Here is a 14,946-nt window from a genome sequence, read left to right on the forward strand (position 1 = left end):
TATATAGTCAGTCAATTAAAGACATTCTGAAATGACTTTTTTAATAGGTGCAAAAATGGCAATATCATAGAGGGCAATAAACTTTAATATTTGGAATCAGTTTTTTCAATTGATGGAAATTAATCGAATCTGCTGGATAAAATTAATTTGCTTTGCTATCATCATAATCATTTGCATTGTTCTCAGGAAAGAATCACTTGCATTCCTATCCATTTGTACAAATTAACCTTTACTCTCATTGGATAGTTTTTAAAAAAAAGCCTAATTAATAGAAAGTCAATCAAAATTATACACTCATATGAAATCAATAATCCCCAGAGAAGGTCTTTTAGACAATACTCAGGATTCCACTGGAAAGTTTCTCCAATGATCTCTTTTTGCCCATTTCTAGGCTTTGAGTAATTTTTCTTAGCACACACATATTCTACTTCTTGAGGAATACGTGTTTCTCAGTATCTAACATACGTAATGTTTTACAACAAATGATTTTTAAAAGTGAAGGAAAATTTTGTTCATTCCTACATAAACATGAGCATAAAATAGATTATTACAAATGGTTTATTCAGATTCAGATTAAGACTTTAGAAAGGTGCTATATTTCTTATAATATTCTTTTACTAACATTTCTCCATGAAATGTAAAAATATTTACACTAAGTGGGATATATAGAGACTATAAATACCCTCACACAGTTAGGTCAGGTTTTGCTGTCAAATACACTAGAAGAAAACTTTTTTTTCAAAGCTATTTAGATTTTGGAATTACATATAAGGAGTTATGAAATCATGTTTTATTATGAGTGTCCAAGGCTGGATAAATTAATAAATATGCCCTTTTAGACCTTTGAACCTTGAGAACAATGATCTAATCCAGATTGCTTTCTGGAGAACTGGGGTAATAGGTCAGGAGCAGAAGTTGCACTCACATTGGTTTGATTTACAAAGGAATGAGCAGGCAGTAATGAGTGGAAATGATTAGAAGGTGAGGGACAAAGGAGTAGAAATACAAGAGTCAGCAATGTGTAGGCTGGGGGGAAGAGTTGTGGGTAGTTAAATGAGGGGCACACGCTGTGTGAGAGACTGTAAGAGAATTGGGAAAAGATGATTTTAAGAAGTTCTACGGTATGTTAGAAACGGATTCCCTTTGGTCTTTGTCAAGATAATTCAGAAAAGATTTAAACTGCTTCTCCAATTACTTTTTACATATCGACATGATAGTTCTTCAATGCCTCACCAAGAAAAAATTGGGCCAGAAAAGTAGCTTTTATGCAGATTACGTGAGAATAAAACTAATATAAATTTTCTAAAGGTCAAATTGTTCATGAAATATTTTAGTGTAAGCTTTGATTGTGAGTCAAGATCAGACTTGATGAATGAAAACTACTAAGTGATGGCAGCATAACCTCAAAGATTACCGCTGCCTGCTTTGTTACATCCCTTCAGGCCTGCTACAAAGTCCTTGTTAACTCCTGAAGCAGATTGCTATTCATTACCAATATCCATTTCATCCTTCTTCTTTAGTAATTAAACCCCATAATTATAGCTGGTACAAGGCCACGTGGAATTTTAAAAAAATAAAATAAAATAAAAAATTTCCAGCTTGCCTTGCAGCTAGCTCTATAGCCATTTGACTAAGTTTTGGCCAACAGGATGTGAGCATAAGTGTTGTGTGTAGCATCTAGAAAATATCCTTTGAAAAATTGGTATGACCTTTTTTTGCTCTTTTTTGCTGATTAGAATGTAGATATGATTCCCGTAGCTTGAGTAGCTATATTGTGCTGAGGTAGAATCCAACGCATTTTGAGGATGATGAGCTAACATGTTAGAAGGACCTGGGTCCTTGATAATTGAGGAAGCTCCATTCCAATTCTAGACTGCTTATCTCCAAACTTCATTGTAGGTGACATATATAAGGTGCTAGTAGTTTGGGACACCTTCAGCTGAAACCAACTCTAATCTGAAACATGATAAGTGCAAGAAAATAAGAGTCAAACCATCATTTGAGTAAAATGACCAGAAAAGAATGTTTAATAGACTTTATTAAATCATGCCCAAAGATTATTTCCCATCTCATCCATAAATTCTGAAAAGGCAATGGATAGAAGAGGAGAGCTCCTAGGAAGCAAAAAAACTGAATGTAAACCATAAGGTAAGTGGGGTCAGTAATGAAGAGAATCCAAATGGATCAACAAGCTCTTTTCTGAAATTAAGCTGGATGGTCCGTGAAGGGCATCACTCTTTTCGAAGCTAGGCCCCATTGCATCTGGAATGCTGCTTCCCAAGGGTTCCTCTGCTTCTGAAATTATTTTACTTAATTGCAAGGAGAAACTCACCTATAAGATCTGACCTAGTTTTCACAGATAAGATATTGCATACAACCAAAATGAATATTTAAAAGCCTTTGGAAATTCAGAAGGGCGCTCTGAAGAGAGCTGCTCTTCCTATAATGACTAAAGTAATGCAGCTGGCATTGGCTTAATGAGAATAAAAGACCGTGCCTTTAAGTTTTTAAGAAAAAGAAACTATTACTCTCCATTAGTGATGCTATCTCACTACACTCCATTTAAATTCTTAAATATTCCACTATGTCAAGTAAAAAAAGGGAGCATTTCAGAATCTCATATATTCTCTTTTGCCGCGGTCCAGCCACGACAGGATCCAGGGGGCCCCAAAGGTGGGCAAGGCGTCGGCGCAGGAGACAGTCAACTACACAACTCAGAGGCGGTGTGACACTGTTCCGTTTTATTGTGATTTGAGTACAACTTTTATACTTTTTATTTTGGCATTTGATTATACTTTGTTGTTAAGGTAGCAGGGAGTTAAATTTCTGTGGTTAGGCGAAGCAGAAAATCTTATAGAGTATGTTATTATTAATGTTCATGATTAACTAGTACGTTTTTCTCTCAATCATTAGAACAGAACTTCCTGATGGAACAATCTAAACTTTTAATTCTTATATCTATTACGTAAGATACAGTTTGATTTAAGTAAAGGTGATAGATGTATTCATAACAGCAAGCATTGGCTTGTGGGCAGACATTGTTCTTCTTTCTGCCTGAAGAAATCTTTTAAATGCTATTTGATTTATGCTATATCTAAAGTTCAAGCTGAACCTTTCTCATAGCTGTTCAAAAGTTTCCTTGGTGCAGTAATGAGGAAAATATTTATAAAAATCAGTTTTACAAAGCTGCTTTCATAAGCTAAGTTTCTGTTCCTTTGTTTTTAAGCACCAAGGAGATCCTGACCTAGCCAGCCTTTCTATGAAACTTAAACTACTATAAGGCACATGAATTCTATCTTTATTCACTACATGTATACTATCTTTATTATAAGCTTCTGTATAAGGCAAAGGAAGATCAGGTAATCTTTCCATACTATTAGCCCCCCTAGGTGGATACCAGAGTTTTCTATTTATCCACTAGGCCACAAAAGGAGGCCCTTCTATAATAGACACAGGCTTATGAGTAAATTTCTTATCCTTTACTAATTTTTCTACTAACTGCGTGGGAACAGGAGTATAAACTGGTTCTAGTAATTCAGCTTGTTATAATTTATTCATAATATCTTTAAGAGGCGCGTCAAAAGGAATTTCCCTTAATAATTGTTCAAATAAAGGGTTTACGCATTCTGGACACGTCAGGGTGACTAGAGCTAATTCCATACACGGGGAATTTACTATGTTTTCCTCAGAGCCAATTTTTAGGAAATCCATTTGTATAGCGTTTACACTTACTAGAATTTGTGCTACCCAAATTCCCCCTATTAATAGGATCATTTCTAAGAAACCAATTATCCCTAAACACATGCCACGTCCTCGTTCTTGACGATGCATTCCTTGAAGCCTCTGTCCCCATCTCCGGACCTTGTCACGCAGAAGGGTAGAAAGAGGACGCGGCACTCTTTTGCTTAAAAAGTTATTATTAAATGGATGTCTTTGTCAAAAAAAACAATTTTTTTAAAGGGAAATGGCATGCACATATGTGATTATTATCTAACCCCTAGTTTCCTACCCTGAGGTCCAGACATAGGTTTCAGGTCACGACCTCTCCTAAACTATATGCAAAACTTACACGTGTCTGCCTTTTACTGGGTAGAGCCCTTCGCTTTTGTCAAATTCTCAAATGAGTTCAAGACAATGTAGTTTGGATGGTGCAGAATATGTCAGACCATAAAAGCATGATGATGAGCTATAGCCAGACTGCCACAGGAAGTGCCAGCAGGGTTGTCACCAACAAGGGCAAGGCTGACCCTCCTCACAGTGAGTCCCTAGTGAAGACTCTGGAGAGGCTGAAGACATGATGTAATAGTTAAGGCTACAGAAATAAAAGAAATAATGACCGTCACCCAACACTGGAGCACTCTCTGAATAGTCATTTTCTAATCTTGTCATCTTTGTTAAGTTCCTAGCTACATATAAAAATAATAGTATGTTATGTGTTTTTTGGGCCTTCGGTTTTGCAAATCTTACTGTTTACCTGCTTCTGAGTTATGGGCTTTGACAAAAACTCCATCAGTGTTGAGGCGAATCACTCAATAAAGGTGTTCATTCGCCTATCTGTAAAACAGGGTGAATGATCCCAGACACTCCTAGCCTTCTACAAATGGTGGCTTGATTGTTGTTGAATAAGAAAACACTTTCAAAGGCGCTTGGAGATCTTTCCAAGGAAAATACAGCCCTGACGCCACCCCCCCCACTGTTGTTATTCCTCCAGATATATTGTTAAAGCTCAATACATTTAGCAATACTTATCACTACTACCTCTCACTTCATTGCAAACTTAATTGCAAAATTGCAAATCATTCTCATGCTATCAGAGACCTTTGACTTACAGAACTTGTAATTACTCTGTTTCATTTTATCTCTATTGCTATTAACCCTAAAGAAAGTGTGCCAAGTTCCTTTATCATAAACATTTATATAACTATTATCAAATAATGGTTTTGGTCAAGGTCACTCATAAGGGGGAAGGCATCCCCAGTAGGGAGGGATGGGTTACAGAACTGCTGTTAACTATTTCCTTTCCAATAATAAACTTTAGAAAGAGCAGAAGGACTTTGTTTTAGCCACTGCATGGTAACAATAGGTGATCATTAAATATTTCTTAAAGAAATCTAGAAGGCTCTAGAATGTTGATGATGCATGATAGTAATGATCCCACTGATATCATTTGGAAAATGCTAATGGAACTTGATATAGACAGAAGCCACCAGTTAAAAACACAAGTTGGAAATATATACACGATAATTTGAGAATCATTTTAAAGAAGCTAGTTTCAAACACGTTTTACATGATAATATTTTGTGTATGTATAATGTACCAAATGTTATCTTCTTTGTGTGTGATTTAAAAAAATTGTATTTTTAATTAAAAATAACTTTTATTGTATTTATTATGAAAGCAATACCTATTACATATTTTAGCATAATTTTATTTATCCAGGAGATAAAACTTTTCTCCAGAGAAATGTCTCTTGATTTATACTTATAATAAAAATCAATGAGAAAAAAAAGTATTCAATGAAATCCACTGTGCCTTAACATAGATATTATCCTTTTACAGAAAACAGATACTTATATTCTGGAAATTTAATTTAAGTTAATATTATGGACATTAGACTTGAAAACTCAACCTACCTAAATTTCTACCAAAAAACTGACAACACAAAGTACCTTATATTCTGATTAAACACACGCAAACACTAATATGGGAACTTAAAGATACCATACATGGATGAATAACTAAATAAAAACATTATCTGATCAACAAAAGGCAGTACGTATTGATGCAGAAAGAAATTTGCATCACAAGAACAAAATCATTACAGCACAGCATGTTATGAGCAGCCAGATGAAAATCACCTGCGACAGAGCAGTCAGGAGCCTTTCTGAAGGCACCTTTCTGCATATAAAGTAAGCTCCTAGTTGCTGGATGCTGAACTGCCTGCAGCCCAGCTCATCACATCTTAGGTAACAGCCACGTATCATCCACAGTATAAAAGAACCATTTGGGAAAAGCTACATTTCATTACTTTTCTTGCTACTCACCCTCTTGCCCAGCAAGTGGGCATCTAAATGAAAAGGGAAAAAATGTAAGAAGCTAAAAATTCACCATTCTTAAAAAAAAAATAAATGATTTTGCTTGTAAGATATAATATCCTGTGAAGCTTCCATCCTCCTTCAAGAGGAGTGACATATTAAAATCACATATACAGAGACTTATTTGTACATCTGACAATCACTGATCTAAGGAATAATTACCTGGCTTATCTTTAAGGGAAACCAAATGACCAACGCACTTAGGGTTTGGTTCCTTCTGTACTCTCGATATTTTATGAGAGACTGGTAGACCACAATAGTGATTAGCTAAGAGGCAGGCATCAGAAGACCAGAGGCTTTTAAAGTCACAGCCACAGCTTTCTTAAGAACCATATCATAATGACAAACTCCACAGAAGGACATGTCTCCCTGCACCTGTTTTTAAACCAAAAGAATTTGCTAGGAGTTGATTCCCAAGGAACCTCCTTTAGTTCTTCATGGGGTGTACACGGCACCCTACTTTTCTCTCCAGCCCTCACTCTCAATCACCAGAGATAACATTAGCCCTCTTCAGCTATGAGAGGCACACAGCATCAGGTAGAAAACACAGCAACTACAAAAGAGAACTTAGAAGATGGGTACCCATTTGGGGGAGTCTTACAGTCAGATCCTGTCCTCGAGGGGCCTGGAATAAGAAAAACTTCTCTAAAAGTTACTGCTGACACTGCTCTTCCACCACCACAGAAGAGACGTTTTCAGGACTGACTTTCTCAGATATCCTCCATTTACCTGGCGAATTTGTCTGTTTCCAAAGTGACAAAAAAGTGAGTGCTAACTTATGTAAATTGTACTCTATCCTGCTCACTTGGAATGGATGCAGAGACCAGGCAGGCTTGCTGGAGTTCAGCTCTCTCACTTGGGAAAAAAAAAAAAATCTGAAGAGATGCATCTGCACTTTAGGCAAAGAATAGCCAGCTAAGGATAATCACAGGTAGGATGTTAAGTGCCAAAACGGAACAAGATTGGCCAACTTGGGCCAAAGCCAGCAAAGAGATCACAAAAACTAATCGGTTCAGTCTGTTAAACGTTTAGAGGCACAAAGAAGTTTTTTAGTGTACTTGATATTCCCATTAAGCATGAAGGAGAGAAATGTGGTGTTTTTCCAGGCCTCATTCTGGTGTCCCCAAATGTCCAATCCCCACTTCAATTTCTGTTCGAGCCTTGGTAGAGCTGACATTCAAGCTTTTCAGTAGATCCCAGTCCCCCGGAGAGGTCTGGCCTCAGTGGCCACATCGTTATGAGAGCAACGAGAGGGATGCCAGAGAAGAGTGTCTAGGCACAGCCAGGGAGGTCTCTGCCTAGGAGCCAGAGAGGAAGAGAAACAAAGCCATTAATTACACTACTGCCAAATGGCAGATAGAGGAGAGCAGAATCCCTCCCAACCCTTCTACTGCTTCCCCACTGCCCACATCCACGTACAGGCGTGCACACACTGGTGTGCTTGCATGCACCCCTTTACTCTTGGGAGTCAGACAAACTCTCATAACATAGTCACGGGCGTCCTTCCCGGAGAAACCAACCTCGTGCCATGTCGGACCAGGCATTCCTGTCGGACCTGAACCGTAAGCTACATACCCAAGATATGAGGCAGAAGCTGTAGGGAGCCCTGTGGTAAAAGGAGGGTATGTAGGCTCCATCAGCCAAAAAAGCCACCAAGAAGATGACAGTGCAGTCAGGGGCTCCTTGGCTTCTGAGGGACTCTACTATTGCAGTTACTCCAGTCCACTCTGAAATCGGTCATCAGAGCAGAAATCAACTTCTTCCCATAAACTGGGATTTAACATTTTAGCTTGTGAAAAATTCTTCCTCCTAGAACAGTACTTCTAATATGTTAAGTGTGCATTTGAATCATTTGGTAATCATTCCTGTTAAAAAAAAAAAAGGATTCTGATTCAGTAGGCCTGGGATGGGGCCTGAGAGTCTGCATATCTAATAAGCTCAGGGCCCTTATTCGGGTAAAGAGGAATAATGCATGAGAATGGCGACACAGTTCCACCTGAATTTCCTGTCCCAGACGACGTCAAACACCATTTTATCCCACTGGCTACCTCTTTAGAAACAGGCAGGTCATATTTCAGAAGGAACAGCTCACTAAATTGTAAGAGATCTCCAAAGTTCTTCTTTACAATAAATGAGTTATGTATTGTTAATAGGAGTCATAGCACAGGGTGGTCAAAGGTAATTTTTTTCTTAATTCTTGTAGAGGTGCCAAAAAGTACACACAACTCCCAGTGAAGTTCACGTGCTTTCCATAATGTCCTTCCCAGCTTCCCCAGAAGGTGGTGAAAGAGAGCCACACCGAAGTTAAGAAATCCAGTCACACTGTGAAAGGGCTAGCTTTGGCTTGTCTGAGGCTCAGAGGCAAAGTTTTGTGGGTGGCGGAATGGGTGGAGAACACAAGCCCAAAATACAAAACAAAAAACCCAGAAGCCTTCTCATAGGTTCAAGTTACTCGACAATTTTATTTACCCATTCTACACACACACACAACATGTTTCATATACAGTTATATACACCTTATGTGAATCTAAGTGGCAGATTTTGATATCAGTGTCACCAGATTAAATCGGAATGCTGCTAAGAATTATATTCCTTCTTTCAACAGAGCTGTGCCTCGGAAATCAGCAGGATAACTCTGTTGTTTGGGTTCCCAATTTAGTCCATTCCCTTTCAACCCAGTAGTGCTCAGCTCACTTCCAACCCCTCCAAAGGGCACAGTTGGTGATCGGTCCTTTGTTTTTGCCGCAGCAAAACCATCACCATACCAGAATGAGTTGATCTTGTTTCTTCAACACGATAAAAAAATATACGCAAGCAATTCAGATACAAAAATAATGAGTAGGTAAATAGTGGTCACAGATCCTCAGTGAAAGGCTTAATGGAAAGAATATTTGCCACCTCTTAAAATCAATTTTTGAATGCAAAATTGCCTTTGCATTTTTATTTATTATGAGTAAAAGCCAAATGCATGGCAGACTATAAACAGACGCATTTCCAGTGGAGTGCTACCTTCCATAACAGGGAAGCTGAGGACACAGGAGGTTCAGAAACGAATGGTGAAAGTGAAATCCTGCCTAGGAATGGGGGAATGGATGGCGTGACTTGAAGGAGAGCAGCCATTTCAGGCTCTGAGCAGGCATTTCTTTGGCTGACACTTGGCTGACACAGTGTTGGCTGTGTTTACAAAATATCATACATGTGATGTGCAACCTTTGTTTTCTACAAAATGATGGCATTTTTGGCTGCTACTCTAAAAGAAATGTCTATTAAAATTCATAGTGTACAAAACTAATCTCTTAAAGAAAACACGTGGAGTGTTTACTTCCTTTCATTGTAGGACCCGTACAACAGACAGAGAATTACAATGATGTACATACACTTCCAACTGGTACAATGAGAAAACAGTCAGACTGTCATCTGACAGATCCTAGTACAGTAGTCGGTCATTCAGCATACAGACCCTACTAGAGTCTGTCAGTCAGCATACAAATCCTTTTAGAATCTGTCAGTCAGCATATAGATACCACTAGATAGAGTCTTCTGAACACTATGAGTCTAAATTAAATTCCTTCTGACGTCTGAGTCACCTCTACAGGAAGTCGGAGATCAAGCCTGTTAAATCTGAGTCAATCATTATATAATTTTTAAAACTCAAATATTTTAGAACACAAAGAAGTCAAAATGCATATTGGAAAACCTGGGTAAATTTATCAAATTTCTTGAAAACAAACACAACATGGCTTTTGGGTAGCAAAGGCAATGGAATGTGCCTAAGACTATATATAACCCAGATATAGTTCTCTCAGTTCTGAGATAATTTTTCTCTTGTCCTTTGGCTACCCCAAACACCCATGAGTTTCTCTGGAACTCAGATTTTCTGCTCACAGAAAAACCATAATATAGATTTATTTCCAAACAGCTATATCATGTTTCTTCAAAATGCCAGTACCTCTGAAGATCAAGTGGGTTGCAAAGAAGAACACCTAGAACCTCACAGGAAACAGTCTAGGAATACAAATAGTTGTATTCCTAATTCTAACTTCTTAGCAGGGAAAACAGACACGATAAGACACCTTAGCACAACGTTTTTTAAAGACTTTCTTTTTCTACTTTCCAATTGAATGTAAAACAATCCCCTTACCAAAACAAACCCCAAAATAATACAGATAAGTACCAGCTAAATTCCAATCTGAGAATTAGAAAATAGAGAGAGAAGCTTTAAATTAAATCTGCATTAGCCTCTTTCAAGTCTGTCACTAAATTCCTCATTTGGCTTTGAAGCAAGAAAAAGCAAACAGAATATATAGTGATTTTCCTTTCCCCATTTTATATCAATAGATTAAATGCTAAACCATTCACCTATTTCTCCCATAACAAAACTGAAAATCTCAGCAAAAAGTACTCTGGAGTCCATCCTTTCTTTGTAGGATTTATGATACAGACATAATCATAATAATGCGTATATACTACCAACACACATTCAAGTAAGAACGGCAGAGGATGACAGGAAAGAAAAGATAGGAAGTAGGACTTCTCTAAAATTTGGAGTACAAGCTCTATTCCATTCTACGTTCTCTTGGCTTCTTCCTGCTGAAACTTCTCTGGAGAGACCTTGTCCTATCTGAGACTAATAAGACCACCTCAGGCTCCTCTTCTGGGGGAAGCAAACTAGCAGAGGGGGAGAGTGGAGAAATCATTAACATGAACATCCCAGTGACCTGTGGCTAATGCTGGGGTTTGCAACAAGGCGACATAATGCTAGTTCATTAGAGACTTCTTTCTCTAAGAGTATGTACAGTTCGAATCCAAAGTCTTTGGGTCAAAACGCTCCTCTTTCTCATTCATTAGCGCTGACCACACAGTGGGAGGAAAGACTAAATGAATGATCATTTGGGCTAAAGATACCACAAGTCAAAGTTAGATAAGGCAACCTCGTAAAAGTGCCATACGGACCTCCTAGACCATGCCTCATTCTAACGTGAGGGTGAGGGGAAGACGCATTCCCCCCTCGCCACTCTTTTAGTCTCATGGCCATACGACAAGAGAAAAGTCAGAAGCAATCTGTACTCCACTTCAGTGTCCACACTTAGAGACTCAGCGCAGTGCTCTTCTGCAAATGTTCGCTATTTTAAATTACATGTCCTGTCTCTAAAAGGACAAGCACGTTTTCTTCAGGACAAGCACGTTTTCTTCTATTTCTGTGCACCCTTCCCCACCCCACCCCACCCTCACCCAGCCGAAAGCCCCACAAACTAAGACACTAAGTACATGTTATGTAAATGGCTAAACAGGAAGAGCACATTACTTTATACCTTGGACACGATTTCAAGCAGAACCTAGGCAAGCGGCTTCTCGTAATTGGCTGTGCTGTCCTAGTCAAGATATAAGAATAAAACAGTCGAGGTCACTAGTCAGTTGCCCATGCTGATAACTTTTATCATCTTACTGGTTTTATGTCAGTGCCTATCTCCAGGGTGCTTAAAATTCCCAGCTATCAGTCAAGGACGGTTATTTATGTCGTGATTTGTTCCACATCATCTTGCAATGTCAACAGTTAAAGATGGAACTAGAACCTAGAATAACCCTCTAAAACATGGCAGCCTGATTTCAGTGGGATCACCTCATTTAATATGGTGATCTGCTGAACATTGAACTCCAAAGAACTGTCCTTGAAGAACCATGAGGAATTCAGAATTCCTAGGTTGATGTTTTGTCCAAAGAAATACTATCCCATATTTTTCTACTCAACTTCATAAAATGGAGTTTAACCTGAAGTGAGTATGAATCGAAATCATTAGTGAAGCTGTTTTAACACACCTATGTCCAGACCCCAATCCCAGAGATTCTGAGTTACTGTTAAGCCTAAAGGAGATCCAAGCACGGGTACAAGTTTCACAAGTTCTAAAGGGGATTCGAATGAACACCCCTAGTGACAACCATGACAAAAGGTCTTCTGTTATCAAAAACACCCTTGGCAAATAGCTAACTTGTTTTTACTGGTTACCTCTAAAGAGAAATTGATAACTTTAGGATGGGGAGTCATCTTTCTCTTTTAAAAATCTCATGAGAACTCTAGACTTGCTTCTCGGAAAAATGTCCACATATTCATACGTTTTGCATACAAATTTGCGGGGAGGAGCATGCTATCATGGGCCACCAAGAGGCCAAGAATCCCTGCTCTAAATATTTCCTGTTTAGGCCTATAGAGAAAATAAAATTAAAGAAGTGAGTAGGTAAATAAAAGCAGTAAAGAGCTGGACCCCCCACAGAGTCCTAAAGACTCATCTAGACTTTTCAACTTAAAAAGGAGAGTTTTAAAAATAATAAGCAGGTCTAGTGAACTCTACTTTGCCTTTTAACTTCAGTGACTCAAACATCAATGATGACTCCTAAATCCAACACTGTTCTTCTAAACAGCCCTAAAAGTTACTGGCTTGCAGGGGTTGGCAAAGAAGCTGAGAGCCACTGAAGAAAAGATGTGACCCATCCTCCAAAAGCCCTGCAGGTGCTAGGGAACACCCTGCTCTTCTAAATCTCGCTCCACAGCCAGCAAAAGACCTATGCCTGTCTCTTGAAGTGAAAAATACGAACCAAGATATTTCCCGCACACTCAGAGCCAGCTTCCTTCCCCCAGAGCATCAAAGCCTTAGGACCGTTTCTCATGAAAAGAGGCAAGAACTCTCACCCTATATCCACTTGCAGGCTCCAGAGCATCTGTGGATGTTCTACAGCCTAGGCTGACCCTTGCAGGACCTGGCTTGAGAGAAAGGGAGAAGGGAAAAGAAAGGCTCCCCCCGTGCAGATCCATTTAGGCCCACTGCAGCGAGCATCAATGGAGCCTTGACTTCTCTCTCGCCAACCTCCCCTCCCTCCTAGACAGACACCACAATGACAATGACATGCATCACACTGGACAATCCGAAAGGGAAAAGGGGGAGGGGGAAGAAAGCAGGCAGTTAAGGTCTGTGAGTAAAGCATATCTCGAAGAGACGAAGGCGAAGGAAAAATGGGCTTCTGTGTTCCCCTCCACCCTGCCCACCCCCACCCCCACCCCCACACTCCCGACAATTTACCAACACAAGGACTTCAAGGAGTTTAGACACCAAATGGACAAAAACCAAGTATATCGGGCATGCTTAGCCTCAGCCCCTGCTGTGCTAATCACCCTAAAGGGGTGTATCCCTTCCCTTTTCCTCCTCCTGACCACCCCAACTGAGGACGTGACCTAAAACACCCAACTCGTCCACTCGCCCCTGGGCAGGGAGATGTTTCACACTGCAGAATAGCTAAGGGTGGTCTGGAAACACACGGCCTCACTCTCTGTGTTAAGATTCATGATGGGGTGTCAGGGGTAGGGGTCCGAAGTTAAATGATTCCTTGGTGATTAGTGACAAGGGCAGGAGGCCAAGACTGGAGGGAGACACACGGTTACACCACCGGAATGCTGACTTGGGTCTTCGGCTGGTCGGCCCCTTCTTGCATGTCCAGGGCACGAAGAGGGCTGAGGGGCTTGAGGGGCCGGCTCCCAACACTGTAATTTCTTGGACGCCTTATTGTATTCGAACTGGACAGAGGCGTAAAGCTGTTCCTTCTCATCCTTACAGGGGTTTGGTTCTTGGGGAAGTTGTTCTGATTGGAAATGGAGGGACACCACACAAATGAAAGCCAAGACAGACGCTCACTCAGAAAGGTTAAAAAATGTTTGTAACCATAACAGCTCCCTCCACTCCTGCTCCTCTGCAGGCAGGGTCTCTCATAAGACCTGGGCTATGGCCTGGTCCCCTAGCCCCAGGAAGCTAAAGGGTTGTAGAGGGAGAAGCTCCTTGAGCATCGCACTCCAAAACAGGAAAGAGAGACAAAGAAAGGAAGGGGCTTATTTAAGATCAGACAGGTTATCAGGACAGACCTAAGAACGAACCTACACCTCTTCCCCCCACCTTATAGGCTCTTCTGGATCCTGCTTTCTAAGTGGGACACTTCCTGGAGGCGGGGGTGGAATTTTCATTTCACTTCGGTCACACACTTTCCATATTTAATTGGATTTCTAGGAGCCAACTTTCAAGGTCAAGAATCATGAAAGGTACTAATCTTAAACATTAATAATTCCAGCATCTCTTCCATTTGGAAGTAACAGGTTGTATAGGACATGAGTTCTAGATCTGTTTTCCTTTTATACATAAAAGGAAACCCCAGTGTCTTGATGCCAAAGGTTCAAAGACTTGGTAGGAAACTTGCATGTTCGTCTGTGGGAAAATACTTACAGTTGGCTTGTCACGGTGAGTGTTCACGGCCTCCACGTTGAGTTTAATGGTTTCCACTTTGCACCCTGGAGAAACAGGAAAGAGAGACCTTCAGGAAAAAAGCTCAAAGAAAAATTCCTTACTTTCAGTTTGTGAAAACATACCATAAAAAAAGCATAACATATACACACGTACACACACACACACACACACACACACACACACACACACACACACACCCCTTAAAAATGGAAGGCACTGATAGAACTTCCCTGGTAAACAGGGGTGATGAAGTTGATCTTCTGCACAAACTTCAGAGAAAATTCAAAAATCCTGACCTTCCTCAATCCCCACCTCCTGCCCAGCTCCTTAATTCATAGTTACCATAGGCCACAGGAGTAAGTTTGAAGATGGTATGGAGAGGGCACCTCAAGTATGGTAGCTCATCTGAAAGCAGAAAGACAAGGTGAGAGAAGACTCTCAGGATTGTGGGGTACGGTCAAGCCAGTAGAAGAAGAATCTAAGGAGCTCATGAGTTTTCATTACTCTGACCCAGAGTTATACAACTCCTCCACTAAATCCCAATTATCAAAATGGCCACCAAAGAGGCC

The 14,946-nt window shown here is 40.0% G+C and overlaps 1 protein-coding gene across 5 annotated transcripts in view; it reads right to left on the bottom strand.

Moving 5' to 3' along the window:
• The window catches only part of PFKFB2 (6-phosphofructo-2-kinase/fructose-2,6-biphosphatase 2), a 32,423-nt gene that overhangs the window by 2,182 nt on the left and 15,295 nt on the right, over positions 1-14,946 (bottom strand). For 2 of the 5 annotated variants that reach the window (XM_011384983.2, XM_011384981.2), the window contains exons 13-15: positions 14,720-14,782; positions 14,357-14,421; positions 8,534-13,724 (exon numbers count right to left, since the gene is read on the bottom strand). In XM_011384983.2, coding sequence (XP_011383285.1) covers positions 13,524-13,724; positions 14,357-14,421; positions 14,720-14,782 — 329 coding nt within the window. In that variant the 3' untranslated portion in view covers positions 8,534-13,523. Of the gene's footprint in view, positions 1-5,407; positions 7,394-8,533; positions 13,725-14,356; positions 14,422-14,719; positions 14,783-14,946 lie in introns of those variants that run through there. The other 3 variants (XR_002778170.1, XM_011384985.2, XM_023525886.1) reach the window with 3 other exon arrangements.

This window comes from Pteropus vampyrus, unplaced genomic scaffold (genome assembly GCF_000151845.1).
Source record: "Pteropus vampyrus isolate Shadow unplaced genomic scaffold, Pvam_2.0 Scaffold640, whole genome shotgun sequence".
NCBI classification, from domain to species: domain Eukaryota; kingdom Metazoa; phylum Chordata; class Mammalia; order Chiroptera; family Pteropodidae; genus Pteropus; species Pteropus vampyrus.